General features: G+C 49.8%; 1 protein-coding gene across 6 annotated transcripts in view; it reads right to left on the reverse strand.

Moving 5' to 3' along the window:
• Positions 1-11,593: 11,593 nt before the first annotated feature.
• The window catches only part of AZIN2 (antizyme inhibitor 2), a 45,797-nt gene continuing 38,823 nt past the window's right edge, over positions 11,594-18,567 (reverse strand). For 5 of the 6 annotated variants that reach the window (XM_035019172.1, XM_035019171.1, XM_035019170.1 and 2 more), the window contains 2 exons: positions 18,209-18,426; positions 15,140-15,624 (listed from right to left, as the gene is read on the reverse strand). In XM_035019172.1, coding sequence (XP_034875063.1) covers positions 15,486-15,624; positions 18,209-18,426 — 357 coding nt within the window. In that variant the 3' untranslated portion in view covers positions 15,140-15,485. Of the gene's footprint in view, positions 11,792-15,139; positions 15,625-18,208; positions 18,427-18,567 lie in introns of those variants that run through there. The other variant, XM_035019174.1, reaches the window with a different exon arrangement.

Genomic DNA, 18,567 nt, shown 5'->3' on the forward strand with positions numbered 1-18,567 from the left:
TGTGATTCCTGCTGTCTCCCACACCATGCATCCCTGGGTAAACAAGTCTGGTGTCAGGGAGCTCACTAGCTCTACCACAGCCCATCCCACTACCGGACCATAATCATTAGGAGGTCCTTCCTTATGTGGGTCCCCTTGCGTCCCCACTGGTCCTAGCTCTGTCCTCTGCGTCCCCCAGGCAAGACTGGCCTCCTTCTCACAGGATGGCCCTTTAAAGATCCCTCTGTTACTGCTTTTCCAAGGACACCTTCCTATTCTTCAGCTGCATAAACTGAGGCAGGAGTCCTGGATTCCTCTACGACCTAAGCACCTTAGTGGACATGAGAAAAGGGGAGTCAGCCTGCGTTTGACTCTTGGGCTTGCCACTTCCCAGCTGGGTGATCTTAGGCAAGACACTTCACCTCCCTAGCCTCCATTTTCCTGTCTGAGAAATAGGAATAATAATATCTATCCTTACTGTGAGGACCCAATGAGTCAAACTGATATTAATACCTAATGAGAGCTGGAATTTGTTGAGGGACTATCATGCACCAGGTGTTGTCTTGCTGGGCTGGCCCACATGCCTGGCCCATTCTGGTTGGGAATCACGTGGACAACATGGAGACTCGGCAGCATGCAGACCTAAGTTCAAATGCTACCTCTGCCCCTTACTAACTTTTTAACCTCAGACAAGCCAGCCTTTGCATCTCAGCTTCTCCATCTAGTAGAGGGTAATATCACAGGCAGCTTGCCAGGTTGGATAAGACAAGGCATATAAAGCACCTGGTGTTATTAATATCACTTCTCTCACTTAGAGTCCACAAAACTGGACCGAGTGCAATGTACTTCTAAGCACCAACAGTGGGGGGTGGGGTGGGGGAAAGAACTATTGGCTACTTGCCCAAGGTCACTCAATCTTTGCCTCCAAGTCTGTTTTTGCCCTGTTCCTTGCCTCCTCCAGACCTGGGATCCCAACCTCGTGTGGGCACAGCTACTAAGGGCAGGGGAACAACCTGCCCCTGGGGAGCAGTCCGCTACCCCTGCCTTGACGCTTCAGTCTCTTTGGCCAGATGTGGGTGGCTTGCAGGCTGTGGTGATCATCATTCTACCCCTATTGTCCTCATCCACTCTGCTGATCCTCAGCTGCATGCTATGGAAGACATGCTACCGGCGGTCTCGCGTCCCCCACTCCAGCCTGGCGTCCCCATCAGGAGCCCAGGTAAGCCACTCAAGGACTGAAAGACTGGGAAGTTTCCATTTCTGTTTATTCTCCATCTCCTCGTGCTTAACACTGGGGAAAAGCCCTATAACATCTGTATTGCCCAAAGGTGTGACATGTGACTCTTATGTCAAGAGAAGAAACCCCTTTATTCTCTTGAGGCAATAAGCAATAATGTGCTGAGCTAGATAAAGCCATGCAGAGATCACAACCTATGTGGTCTCATAGTCTCTGAACCCTTGTCCAGGTTCTGTTGGACATTACTCACAAAACCTTGGGTTAAGGAAGCCCATTCTGCAGCCCCTGTAACTGTGGCTCTGGGTGACTATGAGACCAAGGCTGCCCTTGGCCACACACTGCCCCCCTATCACCCTGAAAACCCCCCTTCCTGAGCTGGTGGGACCTCCACAGGGAACCTCACCAAGGAACAGGAAGTCCTGCTCCAGGGACTGAATGAGAGCATGAGGGTTCACCCCAGTTGGGGCGTGCCTTATCACATTATCCAAGGCTTGCTGTCCTTAGAATTTTCCACCTGTCATATATATTTTTTTAAGATTTTATTTATTTATTTGACAGAGAGAGAAGGAGAGAGCACAAGCAGGAGGAGTGGGAGAGGGAGAAGCAGGCTCCCCACTGAGCAGGGAGCCTGACGCAGGGCTCAATCTCAGGACCCTGGGATCATGACCTGAGCCGAAGGCAGAGGCTTAACCAAGGGAGCCACCCAGGTGTCCCCACCATTTGTCATGTCTTAAAACACACATCACCTGTGCTTTCCTGAGGTCATGGAGTTTGCGCTTATTACATGGTTTTTCTGGAGAACATGACCCTAAGCCCCTGACAGGCAAGGCTTAGATGGCATGAAAATTGCCGAGGCCCTGAACCCCTGCCCAGCCTGGAGCCTCCCCTCTACTCTATCCACTGCCTGATCTCTGGGATTCAGAGGGGCAACAAAGGGAGGAAATGGGTATCACACAGCTAATACAAAAGCCCAGAATTCTCACTGGTGCCCAAGATCTCAGACGTCTGTCCTGGCTATCTGCCAGCCACAGGTTCATGGCTTCTTCCACCCATCCAGTGATAACCAAGTATGTTGGGTGCTGGGTTCATAATGACAAATGAGACCCAGACTAGTAATCTGTGCTTGGAACAGAACAATGATAATGAGAAGTGCTTGGATGGGGTACAGGAGTTTGTGGAAGCATAGAGAAGAGACCATTAACCAGCCAGGGAAGGAGAGTTAAGATTTCCAAGAAGAGGCATCTAAACCAAGAACTGAAGAATGACTAGCAACTTGTTAGAAGGAAGGTGGAAAAGGTAGAGGGAACAGGAAATGCAGTGTAGGGGTTGGCAGAATATGGCCCACTTCCTGGTTTTATAAATAAAGTTTTATTGGAACATAGTCATATCCATTCACTTATGTATTTGTCTCTGAGTGCTTTTGCTGTACACAGCAGAGTGAAATAATTGTGACAGAGATACTATGGCTTGCAAAACATAAAATATTTACTACGTGTCCCTTAACAGAAAAAGTTTGGTGACTCCTAGAGGTTACAGAACTCATGCTGCCCTTTAGGAACATAATGGCTGGAGGGTAGAGGGAGGAAATGTGCAGTAGGCAGCTCACAGTGAGTCCTTAATGGATTGACCCAGATTGACATCTGATTTAAACTGATCTAATCAGGAGCACCTGCGTGGCTCAGTCTATTAAGCCTCCAACTCTTGATTTCAGCTGGGGTCCTGAGATCAGCCCCACATCAGCTTCCATGCTCAGTGGGGGAGCTGTGCTTGAGATTCTCCCTCCCTCTCCCTTTGCCCCTCCCCCCACTCGTGCTTGCTCTCTCTCTCTTTGTCTCTCTCTCAAATGAATAAACAGATCTTTTAAAAAATAAATAAACTGATCTAATCAGATTCTCTCTTCCTAGGAATGTGAAATGTGGAATATAAGACCCAGAAATGGAGCTGAGTTACAATAACATCTGTGAACCTCTGCTGATGGGCCCCCAGACTGGTTAATCAACAATTCCTTTGAGTCAGAAGCCTCTTGCAATCAATTCCCCAAACTTTGAATTTTCATTTCCTTTCAAAGTCAGTTTCTGTTATTTTTAATAACTTTAAAATTCAGGGAGTAGAGAAAGTAGAAGCTGAAAGGGTATGTAGGTTTAATCAGCACAGTCCAATGTAAGTATAATATGAACCACATATGCAATTTCACATTTTCTAGTACGCACACTGAGGAAGGTAAAAAAATGAGTGAAATTAATTTCAATAACATATTTTACTTCACCCACTATATATAAATATTTCAGTATGTAGGCAATATTTAAAAACTGTTAATGAGATATTTTATATTCTCTTTGAAATACATCTTTGAAATCTGGGGTGGGGATGCCCCGGGTGGCTCAGTTGGTTAAGCGTCTGCCTTTGGCTCAGGTCATGATCCCAGGGTCCTGGGATCGAGTCCCATATGGGACTCCTTGCTCAGCAGGGATCCTGCTTCTCCCTCTGCCTGCCGTTTCCCCCTGCTTGTGCCCTCTCTCTTTCTCTCTGATAAATAAATAAATAAATAAATAATAAATAAATAAATCTTTGAAATCTGGGGTGTATCTTACATTTATAGCACATCTCAAATCAGACTGGCCACATTTTGAGCACTCCATAGCCACATGAGGTTGGTGGTTAACATAATGGACAGTGCAGATTTAGATCCTCAGGGCCTTGGAGGGGCAGCTAAAAAGTCCGGGCTTCATTCTGAAAGCAGTGGACATCCCCCAAAGAGATTCAAGCCAGGAAGTAACATGATTAAAAAAGATTCATTTTAGAAAGATCATTCTGACTTCCCCTTAAAGAATAGACTGGCCAGAAGTTAAGGCTAGCGTTGGTGAGATCAGCTGGGAGGAGTTAAAGTCATCCAGATGAGAGATGAGGGATGACGATGACAGGATTTGGCAGCGGCAGCAGGAATACTGAGATATAATTGAATTCAAGAGATGCTTAGGAGACAGACACAACATGCCTCATCATCACTGTTGCCCTGAGACATGAGTGCTATATCCTACCTGCACACCTTTGTGTATCTCCTCCCCGCACACCTTTGTGTATCTCCTCCCCACCACCCCATCCCAAGTATCTTCTTTTCTCTCTGGCAACCAAAAAAGCAAATCCTCCCAATTTTTAAGGCTGTCGTCCATGGTAGCTACGCATGCAGAATAGTTCACAGCAGGGGATCAATTAACAAATGTTTCCTTCCTCCCTCAAGAAAGTCTTTTCCAAGGGTGCCTGAATGACTCAATCCATAGAGCATGAGACTCTTGATCTCAGGTTCATGAGTTCAAGCCCCACGTTTGGCTCACTTAAAACAAACAAACAACTGAGGGGCGCCTGGTGGCTCAGTCGTTAAGCGTCTGCCTTCGGCTCAGGTCATGATCCCAGGGTCCTGGGATCGAGCCCCGCATCGGCTCCCTGCTCCGCGGGAAGCCTGCTTCTCCCTCTCCCACTCCCCCTGCTTGTGTTCCCTCTCTCGCTATGTCTCTCTCTGTCAAATAAATAAAATTAAAAAAAAAAAACTGAAAAAAGAAAAACAGAAAGAAAGTCTTCTCTGAATGCTCCTGCCCACACCTAACCCCCAAACCTGAAATATGAAAACTGGGAATATTGGTGTCCCCCCGCCCAACGAGGTAAGCTAAAGGTCCTGTTCTGGGAAGTTGTTGGCAACTCTGCGAGGTGCAGTGATTTCAGCTGCATGAGTGAAGGTGGAGAGTTGTATTGAACCAGGGTTATGGTTTTGCCAAGAGAATACAACAAACAGAAAAGAGACAAGATTGTTGAGGGTGATCGTGAGAGAATGATGCTAAAAGTTGACCATGGAATTTAAGCTGGCACGGGAATCTTTAAGTGCTATTCGTAAGTATTCCAATTCTCCAACCTCAACCCTCCACCTCAACCTTCTGGACTTCGGGTAAAAATGCACTTTCCTGTTCACTTGACGTTAGGCATGGCCATGTGACTAATTTTGGCCAACTAGTAACAGATCCTAGCTGGAGCATATAATTGACAACAAAACCCTCAGAGTTCTCTTTTCCCTCTGACATCGTGACCACCATGACTTGAGATGTTGGCTTTTCTGTCAGCCTGGGTTTCTGACTACAATAAGCAGAGCCCCCTGTAAACCCACAAGGTTCAAGTTGTATGAGCAAGAAATAAAACCTTATTGTGTTAAAGCTTAAAATGTAAACCTTAAATGTAAGCCTAAAATTTTGGGATTGTTACTCCATTACCACTTAGCCTATCTTGACTGATATAGCTGGAAGAGAGATCATTAACAGAGAGAGGAAACGCAAAATATAGGATTACTAGATTTCAGTTCCTGGTATTAAACAATTGATGGAGTCAGAATAGGAGAGAGAATAACTGGAAAGATATGAGGTGTTGCTTAGAAAGTCAGATTCATGGCGAGGTCAATGGATGACTATGAATGAGTGGCTGAGATGAAAAGAAGACAAGATCTTTGAAGTAAGAAACGGAGAGGACAGAATGTTGGAAGGACCATCTCTGTGTATACTGAAATCATTAAAGAATGAAACAGAAGCAGTGGTGAAGAGAGTGACAGCCAGATGCTAAATATGGTATTGTTTCTCTTCCCACAAGCAAGACATGAATGCCATGAGGGCGGGGACTTTTGTGCTCATTTTTGTGTCCCCAGTGCCTGGAACAGTGCCCAGCACAGAGAAGGCACTTACTAAATATTTGCTGATTGAATGACTAGATGAAGAGGAGAGTAGCACCTCATACACTCTGACAACTAAATCTAACTCAAGGAAGAGAGTTCCCTCCAGTTCTCACTTCCTTGACTCTATTTTACTTTAGCACTTCTTCCCAAGACCACAGTAGTTGTTTTCTCTTTGTCCATCCTAGAGTCTGCTTGTTGACCTACCTTGTTGTGGCCAGAAGTCTTAAGGAACTACTCATCCCCATGACCTGCATGCTAGCAACTCTAGCTAATACCATCCCCCACATTATTACCAAACAGTGACACTGTTCTCTCCTCTGCCTTCTCCCTCATTCCCACACCCAACTCCATTGGCAAATGTCTTCATTTTATTTCCAGACATATCTCAAATTCGTCCCCTGCTCTTCCACCCCACAGCCACTGTCCTGGTTCCAATTCTCATCATCTCTCCCCTGGCCTACAACAACAGTCTCCTCCTAATCTCCCTGCTTTCTCTCTTTGCTTCTCATCTCTCTATATTATCTAGTTAGCTATTACTGCATAACAAAGTACTTAAAAATTTCATTAAAACTTAAAACCACAAACATATTATCCCATAGTTTCTTTTGGTCAGAAACGTGGTAGTGGCTTAACTGGGTAGCTCTGGCTCAGGGTCTGTCACATGGATGCCATCAGGAGTTGGCCATGGCCAAAATCATTCCAAGGACTGCCTGGGGAGGATCCACCTCCAAGCTCACTCACATGACTATTAGAAGTCCTCAATTCTTTGCTAGCTATTGGACAAAGACATCAGTTCTTTGACACATAGTCCTCTCCATAGAGCAGCTCATACCATGGCATATGTCTTCCCTAAGAAGAAATGAAACCAGGAGAAAGAGAGGGCACCCAAGACAAAAGCCATAGTTTTTGTAATCTAACCTCAGAAATAATAATCCATTACTTCTAACACGTTCTATTCATTAGAATGGAATAGAATCAATAAACACAGTCATGGAATCAATAAACACAGTCCATACTTAAAGGGGAAGGAATCTCACCAGGCTATGAATACTGGAGTTCAGGATCATTGGTGACATCTTAAGAGACTGCCTACCACATCCTCTTCACTGCCTCCTAGGGAGCCATGTAAAGGGCATAGCTGACCCTTTCTCTTTTCTGCTCAGAAACTTCTGTTGACCTGCTGATACCTCAAGGATGAAACATTCATAATATTCCCCAACCTCCATTTCATTCTCAACCTCCATCTAGTACTCCAGTTCCCAAGAAAGGACTCTAAATTATCACACTATTATTCCTTTGTACAGACCATTTCCCCTCCACCTCCCCTGACTTTTCTACCTGGCCAACTCCTACCCATCCATCAAAGCCCACTGCTTCTGTCCTAACCCTAGCAGGCAGTTACATCTATCCTTAATCAGACCTCCCTTGGCACCCTGTGCTTTCCACTAACACCACTTACCACACCTAATCATTATTATCCCCACTCGTAGATCTCACATGATCTTAAACTTAACATGTTCAGAAGTTCATTTCTTTCTTTTTTTAAGATTTTATTTATTTATTTATTTATTTATTTATTTATTTATTTATTTATTTGAGAGAGAGAGAGAACAAGCAGAGGGAGGGACAGAGGGAGAGGGAGAAGCAGACTCCCAGCTGAGCAGCAAGCCTGCTGCGGGGCTTGATCCCAGGAACCCAAGATCATGACCTGATCCAAAGGCAGACCCTTAGCCAATTGAGCCACCCAGGTGCCCCCAGAAGTTCATTTCTGCTGATTTTCATATTGATGGGATTTAGCAGATGGATCTTGGAGCCTCACCCTCTTAATTGGAGACGTACAGAACAAGTTATTGAACTTCACCATCTTAATTGACGTTATTAAAATGCCCAGAGAGCAGCCATTTGGTAATAGGGTCCTACTAAATAGATACATATGCTACTGTAAAGGCAATTATGGTCCCCGCAGACTTCTACAGGGCTGTGTGGATACGATTGAGAGGTTCCTCCAGAGCTGGTCAAGATGCTTCCCAGCCTGCCTTCTGTTTTAGCCAAGCTACTTCCTATGGAAGCCTTAGTCTCCTAGTTTGTAAATGGAAATAACTTAAGCAGTTGCTATGTTAGCAAGTCAGGTGCAGTTTTAAGTGCTTTAAATGTTTGTTAATTTATTTATTTTTATTATTATTATTTTAAAGATTTTATTTATTTATTCATGAGAGACAGAGAGAGAGAGAGAGGCAGAGGGAGAAGCAGGCTCCCAAGGAGCAGGAAGCCCGATGCGGGGCTCGATCCCAGGACCCTGGGATCATGACCTGAGCCGAAGGCAGACTCTTAACCCTCTGAGCCACCCAGGCGCCCAAATGTTTGTTAATTTAATCCTTAGAACAATGGTATGAGGTAAGTACAATTATTCCATTTCACAGACGCGGAAACTGTGGCACAAAATGTGAACTTGCCCCAGGAAACAGGCAATCATGACAGAACCAGGATTCCAACACAGGCAGTGAGGGGTCGGAATGTGTCAAAATAACTTCACAGGCTTGTGCGGATTAAATGAAATAAAGCGAGTGAGAGGCAAGGCACAGTAAGTACTCTTCATTATTTTAAAACGTAAAAACAGCTTGGCCTCCAGGTCAAGAATTCGTTCAAAGTCCCTGATTTTCCGCGTGAACTCATCAGGTGTCTCTCCCGGGTATGAAACGGGTGGGCAGGGAGGACACCTGAGACGAGCCTCCAAGCACCCCACAGCAATCGGGTCCTTTTCCTCTAGGATCCTCCCACTTTGTAAGTGAGGCGGAAGTAGCTGGTGGAAACAAACCCACTTCCGGTGTTACTTCGAGCCTTTCACGCCCGGCGGAGACCAGGTAGCCGCCTTCCCACGCCGCTTTCTTCCCGGGCTGACCCCTTTCCTGTGGGAGCCCCGCCCGCGGCGAAGGTTCGGTTTTCCATTGGTGGAGGCTGGTAGCTGCGTCGGTCTTTCAACCAATGGACTGCGCTCTCTCTTCCGTTTGGTAAGGTCAGCTCCTCCTCCGGGCCGGCAGAGAGCGCGAGAGCGCAGGGCTCGAAGCCTAGGAGGCTCTCTGGCACGGAAGGGACGTCACGCTACCGGAAATCCGCGGCCGCCGCGGCTGGAAGCCGGTGGTTTGAGATTCCGTGAGGCGGTGGCGGAGGGAATCGTTTCCGCCGCCGGCGGTCTCGTTTGTTCAGTGAGAAAACCGAGCTCCTTGCACGTATTCACTCGGCGTGAAACTCTCCCGAGACCAGCGCGCTCGCACACGACTTAGCAGAGGGACCGCCCCGGGGCCGGGGGGGGTGGGGGAGGCGGCCAGTTGCTCCGCCTTTGGAGCCCCCGAGGCCGGTCTTGCAGAAGTGTCTCCGTTTCACAGACGGGGAAAGCGAAAGCCAGAGAGAGAGTAAGGTTACCAGCGTTAGTAAATACAATGCAGGACGCCCAGTAGAGCTGAATTTCGGTGTCATCCCTCCACAAGTAACGTCCGTCTGTAAGAATATCCCACGTATTTTCCGAGACGTAACGTTTCCTTAAAGAAAAAGTGTCCGTCGTTTGTCTGAATTCGGATCTATCCGGCAGGCCTAGGCCAAGCTCACCCAGCTGAGTGGAAGAGCAGAAAGAGCTATTGAGGCACCCTGTATGCCTCGCCTGCCAAGGCTCACCCGTGCGTCGACCTCACTCTGCCTGCGTGTACTGCGGAGGTGGCCTGCAGGGCCCCCAGCCCGTGCCAGTCTGCGGTCGGCCCTCTGCGGGATCCAGGCTGCTGTTCGGGAGCTGAGCCGAAGGGGCCGGATGCCCACCCGCCTCCCCTCGCCCTCCAAGCCTAGTTTATTCAAAAGACGCTAAGCATCTACTCTACCAGGCTCAAACCCAGGCTCCAGGTGACCTTGGCAGTTAGGAGAAGCTCCCCGTCTTTGTGAGATTAACAAATGTAGAGAAAAATTACCTTGTGATCAACTGTTCTTTAATACTGGTAGATATACAGGGTACTGTGCATGCCTAAGCATTACCTAGCAAAAAGGGAGAGACCCCTAAGCTGAGACCTGAGAGAGTCCTTCCTTCCACCGTTATTTATGGAACAGCTATGTATAGAGCAGAGTCTAGGCACTGGGGACAGGCAGTGAACAAATCTCTACCTTTAAGAGCTTAATTCCAAATAAAATACATAGTATGTCAGATGGTGAGCTATGGGGGGCGGGAGGGAGAGTAAGGGTACCAATGGGTTACAAAATGCTGGGGTGGGAATGTTCGTTTTAAAGAGTGGTGGTCAGGAAGGCTTCACTGAGAAGGTGACATTTGAGCAAAGACCTGAAAGGGTGAGGGAGAGAGATCGTGGAGCTGTTCAGGGCTCTAAGGATTTTCAGGGATAATCTTGATGTGTTTCTTACCTTAAATAACGTTTTCAAGGATCTAATTCCTATAAAGTGTGACTCCACCTAACACAGATGGGGGACCACTTTGTATGGTATTCAGAAAAGGCCTTCCCAAGAAGGTGACATTTAAGGTGACCCTTTAAAATGAGAATGAGTTAGCCCAGGAACAGCAGAGGGAACGGCAAGGGCAGAGGCCTGGAGGCAGGAAAGAACTCTAAATGTGAGGAACTGAAAAGAGGCCAGTAGGCTGGAGCATGGTGAGAGCAGAGTGGCATGAGAAGGGAGAGGTGGGCAGAGGCCTCAGGCAATTTCGCTTTTATTGGCATCACAGTGGGAATCAACTGAAGGGCTTTCAGCACAGGACTGACAAGATCAGGTTCAGATTCCAGTATGATCCCTCTGACTGCTAGAAGGCTGTATTGGATAATTTTGCTGGTTGAATTTACAAAAGTTTAGCTGCTCATCCCAGAGGTGCCAGGAAGAGGATTTAAAATGGAGCAAAGTGTTGGGGCGCCTGGGTGGCTCAGATGGTTGGGCATCTGCCTTCGGCTCAGGTCATGATTCCAGGGTCCTGGGATTGAGCCCCACATCGGGCTCCTGGCTCAGCGGGGAGCCTGCTTCTCCTTCTCCCTCTGCCTCTCTCCCTGCTCATGCTCTCTCTCTGTATCTCTGTGTCTCAAATGAATAAATAAAATCTTTAAAAAAATAAAAAAAAAATAAAAATTAAAATAAAAATAAAATGGAGCAAAGTGTTGAGAGGGAAGTCCCATCCTGTGGCCTTCCCTGTGGTCCCTGTACAACTGAATGAGCTGGCCTGAGCCTCCAAAGGGAGGGATGACACCCAGAGAGGCACAGTCTCCCTCCAGAACAGACATAGACAGGACAACTTGTATCCCTGGGACCTCCATAAGGTTCCCTGGCGGCTACCAGCCCACCAGCTCTTCTCCTTCTGCCCCTTTTGAATATACTTTCAATTATCTTCTCAAAGATCCTGTCATGTTTCTGTTCCAGAAGCATATGGGGCTCCCTACTGCCTACAGAATTAAGGTCAGACTCCTTACTCTCATTCAGGGTCCTTTATGACCCCACTGCACTGTGAGTTCCTTGAGGACTCATCTCTGCATCACCAGCGTCTACTACAGGGCATGACCACAGTAAATGCTCAAGGAATACCTTTCAGCATCTTTTACTTAGCACCTAATGATGTGCCAGGCTCTGAGCTGAGTACTTTATACCAATAGCCCTCTGAGGGAAATATATTTAGCAGCTCCATTTTACAAAGGAGGAAACAGATTCAGACAGGTCTGATGCTAGGTTTATTCACTTGTCCATTTGATATCCACTTTTTGAGCACTTACTTTGTTCTGAGTAGTGAAGACCTAGCAGTGAAAAAAGTAAAGTTCCTGCTGCCAAGCTCACATTCTGGAGGCGCTGACAGATGATGCACAGAACAACATGTAATGGAGTGTGGCGAGTGCTGATAGGTACTGTGAAGAAAAAGAAAACCAGTTGAGGGAGGTTTTCTAAAGACTGATCAGAGAAGCCTTTACCTGGAGAAAACATTTGAGTAGAACCGGAAGTGAGTGAGCCCCACAGATAACCCGGGAAGTTCATTTCAGAGAGCGGGGACAGCAAGTGCAGGCCCAGCATGGGTGCGATGTATGGAGTGTTTGAGGAATGGAGGGGCCAGTGTGTCTGCGGAGGAGTAAGGGAGGAAGAGAGGGAGCCAGAGAAGTAGCTGAATGAGGATTTTAAAGGTTATTCTCGATGAAATGGGAATCGCGGCGGCAACTGGCTCCAGTGCTGAGCAGAGTGGACAGTGGAGGGGCAGGAGGGGGCCAGTCCCTGAGTGAGAGGGGTGGCAGCTTGGTCTGGGAGTGGCGGGAGCAGGTCCGTGAGCCTCCCAGAATGAGTGAGCGAGCGAGTGAGCCCACAGGAGAAGCCTCGGGAGGCACAGATGGGTTGTAGGGAGTTTTTGAGAGGAGGGTGTCCCTTAGGTGAGTTCCCAGGGCAGGATGGGTCTAGCAGAGGCCAACAGGAAAGTGACCTCTGGGGCAGCCAGCATGGCATGCAAGTTCACTGCCTGTGGCCTGCTTAGGGAGGCACTCAAAGGAGGCAAATGCCTGTGCAGCCCGAGCTCCTGGAGACCCAGGTCAGATTCCCCTGGAGAGGCCTGAGGGCCTTCACATCCTCCACCTGTTTACTACTCTTCTCTTCACAAAAAGATGGAAATGACAGACGAAAACAACTGAAATGACTGTTTATTATTCTCAAGCAAATCACAGCAACCTCTGTGTATATCTTTCTCAGAAAAGTATAAATTTCACACTCTTGCAGCAAATGGAACATGAAACATTTGAAAGGCTCCAGTGAGAAATCCGTTCAAACTCCGTGCCAGCCGCTGGCGCTTTAAAAGCCACAGAAGCGTCTCCCCAGCGAATCTGCCTGAAGCAGCCTCGGATGGGGCCTAGGCGATGGGCTATGCCTGGATCTCCCTGCAGCCAGCGGTCTTAGCAGTGCATCTGCTGCCTTTGGAAGCAGATGGCTAGTTCCAGCAGAACCTGTGTTTGCCCTCCTTCCCTCTCCTCCAAAGGAGGAGCATGAGCGGGTCCAGATCTGCTCGGGCATCAAAACGGAAGAAGTCTCGGAAACAGCCTCACGCACGAGGGCAGAGCCTGGCACGGGAAGATGAAAAACCTGGTGGTGGGTAGAGAACCAGCGGGCAGTACAGTGACCCTCTCTGCTTGGTCGCCGAGTCTCTTGGGGCCCTGACCTTTCAGCCTGTTTATTGTCGAAGTACCACAAACTAGGTCCAGCCTGGAAAAGGCATCTCTGCTTTTGACAAGCGCCCAGTTCACTCAGAACACGTTGCCTCATGAGGTGACCTCAGAGCCACATGCAGGACCCAGGATTGGCTGAGACGCTGAAACTGGCTACCAGGTATGATATTGTGACTTACAATAACAGACGTGTTTTGTTTTCATCCCCATTCCTGGCACAGAGATCCTAAAATTTCCTAAGTGACAAGAGCGACAAAGGTGTCTTTTGTTATTTCCTACCCTCAAGCCCTGGGGAGGGGAGGAGGCTGGAGATTAAGTTCAGTCACTGATGCCAGTGATTTAATCAGTCCTGCCTAGGTAATGACGCCTCCATAAAAGCCCACAGGACAGGGTTCGGGGAGCTTCCAGGCCGGTGAACACATGGGAGTGCTAGGAGAGTGATGCCTAGGGGGCGCAGGAGCTCTGCACCCTTTCTCCAGAGCTTGCCCCGTGCAGCTCCTTCTCTGGCTATTTCCTTTCATAATAAACCAGTAACATAGTAAAGTGTTGCCCTGAGTTCCGTGAGCCAGTCTAGCATATTAATTGAACCCAAGGAAGGGGGTTATTGGAAGCTCCAATCTATAGCCGGTTGGTCCAAACACAGGTCACGACCTGGATTTGGAGATGGGTGTCTGAAGTGGGGGGAGAGTGGGGTGGTCTTGTAGGACCGAGTCCTTAACCTGTGGGATCTGAAGCTATCTCTGGGTAGATAGTGTCAGAATCGAGTTGAATTGCGGGACACCCAGCTTGTCAGAGGACTGCTTGGCAGTGTGGGGAAAAAACCCCATGTACCAGGCTTCCCAGAGAGAAGCTCAAGTGAAGGTATAAAAACATTCATAATGATATGTCCAGAACAACCCAGGCCACAGGGATGGGCAGTAGATTAGTGACTGCCAGGGGCTGGAGGAAGGGGGAAATGAGGCATGAATGCTAATGGACACAGGGTTCCTCTTCGAGGTAATGAACATGTTCTGGGATTGGACAGTAGTGATGGTTGTGCAGAATCTGTGAATATACTAAAAACCACTGAATTCTGGGGGCGCCTGGGTGGCTCAGTTGGTTAAGCGACTGCCTTCAGCTCAGGTCATGATCCTGGAGTCCCGGGATCAAGTCCCACATCAGGCTCCCTGCTCAGCAAGGAGTCTGCTTCTCCCTCTGACCCTCCTTTCTCTCATGCTCTCTGTCTCTCATTCTCTCTCTCTCAAATAAATAAAATCTTAAAAAAAAAAAAAAAAAAACACTGAATTCTGTACTTGGAAAGGGTAGGTTTTAAGGTATGTGAATTTTATATTTCAATTTTTTTTAATTGCAGAAGAAAAAAATCTTTCAGGTCCCCTGTAGCAGCTGGGGCAACTCTAACATCTGATCTCCTTTGCTAAGCAGCTCACCCCCCCGCCTCCAGTGCATCGCCTGGGACCATAGCAGTGACAATGAACTTCCAGTTGAGGGGACATCAGTGTCAGGGCCCTTGGCACTGGACGTGGTGGTGCTCTGTGGCCAGCCCTGCTTTGGCAGTTACTGCCTGAATAAGCGAACCCAATCACCCATCTCTGCATTACTTTTACTGCCTTGCAGACCTGCAAGGACAGTAAGGGTGCAGGGTCTCTTCAGAACGTCTCTGACACCCATCTCTTTGCTCTTTATCTTTGGTATGAATTTCCAAAGCTGTGTCAGGTACTCAGTCGCCCTCACGTTGGGCCAGGCCTTAGGCGGGGTGTTGGGTTCACATAGAGGCCCCCCACCAGTCGGGAGCTGCAGCTCCAGGGCTGAAGGATGGCAACTCTGACCCCTGCCTCAACCCCTAACAGCTCACTCTTCCTCATGACACCAGGCATAGCGGCCTGTGCAGAGGACAGAGATGAGTCAGAGAAGCCGGGTGCCGGTGGGAGATGTCCACGCTGCAGCTGGGTCAGGACTGAAGCAGAGGGCATGGGGTCATCAGTGTGGGGTGGGAAAGTCTCGGCCCTGGCCTAGCCCAGGCTGCTTTGTGAATTGAACTGCTAGATTCCACTGGAGTATTAAAAAAAAGACCTAAATATTTATTTGCTTCATATTTACAAAGGTAGGAAGGAGACCCAGGGGACCCCAAGAACACCCCCACACCTGGCTGACCAGGCCCCTTGCGCTGCAGAGGAGGCAGACACAGCTGGAAGGGACAGGATTTATGTTGCATACTTGAACTACAGCGAGTGTAAGACTGGTCCTATTTAGAGGGCAGAAACACTACAGGTGGAGCATGGGGGGCAGCAGAGTGAGCACCGGAGTCCTGGCCAAAGGGTGCCCCTGCTTGCTGCCTTCCCCACGTCTCCCAGAGGCATCTCTGCGGCCCCGCTGGAGTTCTCCAGGGGGAAACGGGGTCCGCTCACATGATGCTCGCCGGGGTGAAGACAGGGCCCACGCACAAGGTGTCTGTGATCTCCCAGCCACAGGACAGAGGCTTGCACATGCCCTCAGTGTCCTCCTCCTGTTCTGCAGGCAGCAGCTGCCCTCGAAGCGCTTCCCTGCGGGTGAGAGAGGGGCACTGGAGGCAGCTAGCATGGAGCCCACAGGCCAGGGGCTCCTGAAGGCCCCTGCACCAGAAGAGCCAGCCCGCTCTGTATATATGGTTCCCACCGGGCCCCAGAGCACAGCCTAGGGCAGGAGCAGGGGCGGGTCTGCTGACCTCTTCCCCCACCGCTCTCTTCCCCCCTGTGGCCCACCTCTACAAGGGAAAAAGAACCCACATTTATTGAGTACTTACTACAGGCCACACATTGTGCCAGGCACCTTACTTACAGCACTAATTGTGTCCTCCCCCAAACCATGTAAGGGCATTATTATCCCCATTTTACCAATGAGGAAATTGAGGCCGAGAGAGAAGTGACCTGCACAAGGTCACATCCCCAGAAGGTGGCAGAACTAGGATTCAACACAACTCTCTCAGTCCAAAGCCCACATTCTTTATATCCCAGGCTTAGGACTTTTAAAAAATCCTCTCCTGTTCCCCTCAAAACTCCTACAAACCTACCTACCCAGGTTGATAAATGGCCCCACCGTCTGACCAGCTGCTCAGCCACAAGTCTGGAATCTTGTTCCCGTGCCCAGTCCATCCCTGCCGAGCCCAGCTCCTGAACTTCCTTATTCCTCTCTCCATTCCCAGGGCCACCACCATCTCTAGCCAGGGCTACACAGTGTCCCTGCTCTGCTCCTGCCTCCTCCAGACAATTCTGGCCCCGGTTCATTTTTCCAGGAGGCGAATTCCTGCGCTTGAGCAGCCAGCAGCTTCCGTCTGCTCTCAGGCCCTGCCCAGCCCAGGCTCCCACCTGCAGGAAGGCCTCCCTCCTTGCTGACATGTACTCTTCAACAGCAAGTCAGTGGTCAGCTGTTCTTTCTGGCGGGAAGCTCCCAAGGCCAGGCACCCTACACCCTCTGTCTCTCTCCTTCTCTCTCAAAATGGGTTGGTCCAATTTCTTAAAAAAGCATCAATGACAGACTTCCCACTGCCTTCGAGATCAAGTCCAACCTGGGCCTCCAGGGTCCTTCTTCATCCAGTCTTCTGCACAGGCCACTCCAGCCCGATGCAACTATTTGCAGCTCTTTGAATGAACAGGACTCAAACCCCCACCTCCCTCAGCCTGGACCACCCCCGTCAGCCTTCCTGCGGCTGGCTAACACCTCCTAGCCCTGACGACCCCTCCGCACCCCGCCGTCCCTCGCTCCCCAGTGACCTTTCTGCTCTCTGTGCCAGAGTCTGTGTGTGCAGGTCACTACGCCATCTCGGGTTCCCTTGTCCCCCTGGGACCCGGCCCAGAGCCAGGCTCTAAAGCAGGGTGTTTGGGCGGGATGCCTTTGATATGGGGAATTTCTGGCACAGCCATTTTAATACATCAAAATGTTTTGTTTCTAGCAATGAATAAACGGACTCCCCGCACCTCCTGTGCCAGTGTTTGCTTATGATGGAGCGGGGATGGTATAAGGAGGCCTGTGTGGTTGGCTTTTTAAGTTTGGTTCAGGCCTTGTCACAACACCCCTGATGTCACAGTGGCTGCATCAGCCCAATCCTGTGCCCCCGCAGGGAATAGACACAGTAAAGGTCTGTGATGAATGAAATGCGACTTTGAGACTGAGCCCCATCAGGCTGGGGGTTGGTAGCATTGTTGGGGAGCGGGGTGCTCAAGCACCCAGCATGTCCCCCAGAACACAGGCTGCACTCACTCCTGAGACCCGGCACAGAAGTCCCATCAACTGCTGCTGCCCCTCCCAGCCCCCAGAGGGGCTCATCTCCACTGACCAAACCTCTCCTCTTTGTGATAGCACGATTCTGTGCAGGTGAGAGGAGATGCCTGACAGAAGGCCAGACAGGAGGGCTCAACAAAAGTGACTTCTGTCTGTCTCGTGCCCCTCTCGCCTAACTGGATCCCAGCACTGGCCCGGTGAGGCAAGTGGGGCGAGTGTTGTGTGCATTTCCTAAGGAGGCTCAGCCAGCAGGCAAGTCTTTCCCAGGCCACAGAGCTCAATCCACGTCTGCCCTTGTCCTCCCTTATTGTCCCCAGTAGCCAGAGTGGTCTTTCTAAAATCCAAACCAGACCATGTCACTCCCCTGCTTCAAATCAGTCCATGCTTCCCACTGCTCAGAGCCCTTCACTTGGCCTTCAAGGCCCTTCCCAGCTCCAGCCCTGCTCCCTCTCTAGCCACAACCAACCTCAGGTAGTTTCTTGAAGACAGCATGCTCACTCCCTGTTCTTTCTGCCCGGAACCCCGGGCTACCTCTTGCTGGGAGTCCCACTCATCTACCATCTTCCTTCCTCTGGGAGGTCAGTCTGGGCTCTCAGGTTCCACAGCCCGCCCTCACCCCCCCCCCCCCCGTATTATCAGGAGTGACTGTCTGCTCCTCTGTCTCTCACAGGGTGCTGAGCTTCTCAAGGGAAGCTCCGTCTCATTCACGGCCACGGCCAGGTGCCAAGCGCAGGCCTCACTTGGAATCGATAGCCAAGAGCTCCTTGTCAAACTGGGTTACACGGAAACCAGTCTCAAATCTCAGATGTCTCTTGTTCCCCGCCTGCTCCCTTCTCCTCCCCCACTCCCTTCTCAGCAGGGCCCCCTTACCAGGCCACCCGGGACATGGCATAGGTGACTCGGCAGGTCTGGGTCCCCCGGAGGGGGGAAGCCATGCCCACGGTGTAGGCGCCCATGTTCTCAAAGACCAGCCAGTCCCCTACGTGTAGCTGCGGCAGCCACAGGCCCTCGGCCACGCGGTCACGGCCATCGGCCATAGGGCCCCACAGGCTGCTGCTGTACAGGGACTGCTGCTCCGCGGATGATCTCTGCAGGAGAGAGGCACAGTCACATTCAGCTTTCCTGGGCACACCCTTAGCACTCCCTCCCTCAAAAGCTTTCCATGGCTCCCATAACCAGTACAATAAAGACGGGAGGGGCCTTCTCGCCTGGCATCTCAGCCCCTCCTG

Source organism: Mirounga leonina, unplaced genomic scaffold (genome assembly GCF_011800145.1).
Source record: "Mirounga leonina isolate KUSES-001 unplaced genomic scaffold, KU_Mleo_1.0 Mir_173, whole genome shotgun sequence".
Lineage (NCBI taxonomy): Eukaryota > Metazoa > Chordata > Mammalia > Carnivora > Phocidae > Mirounga > Mirounga leonina.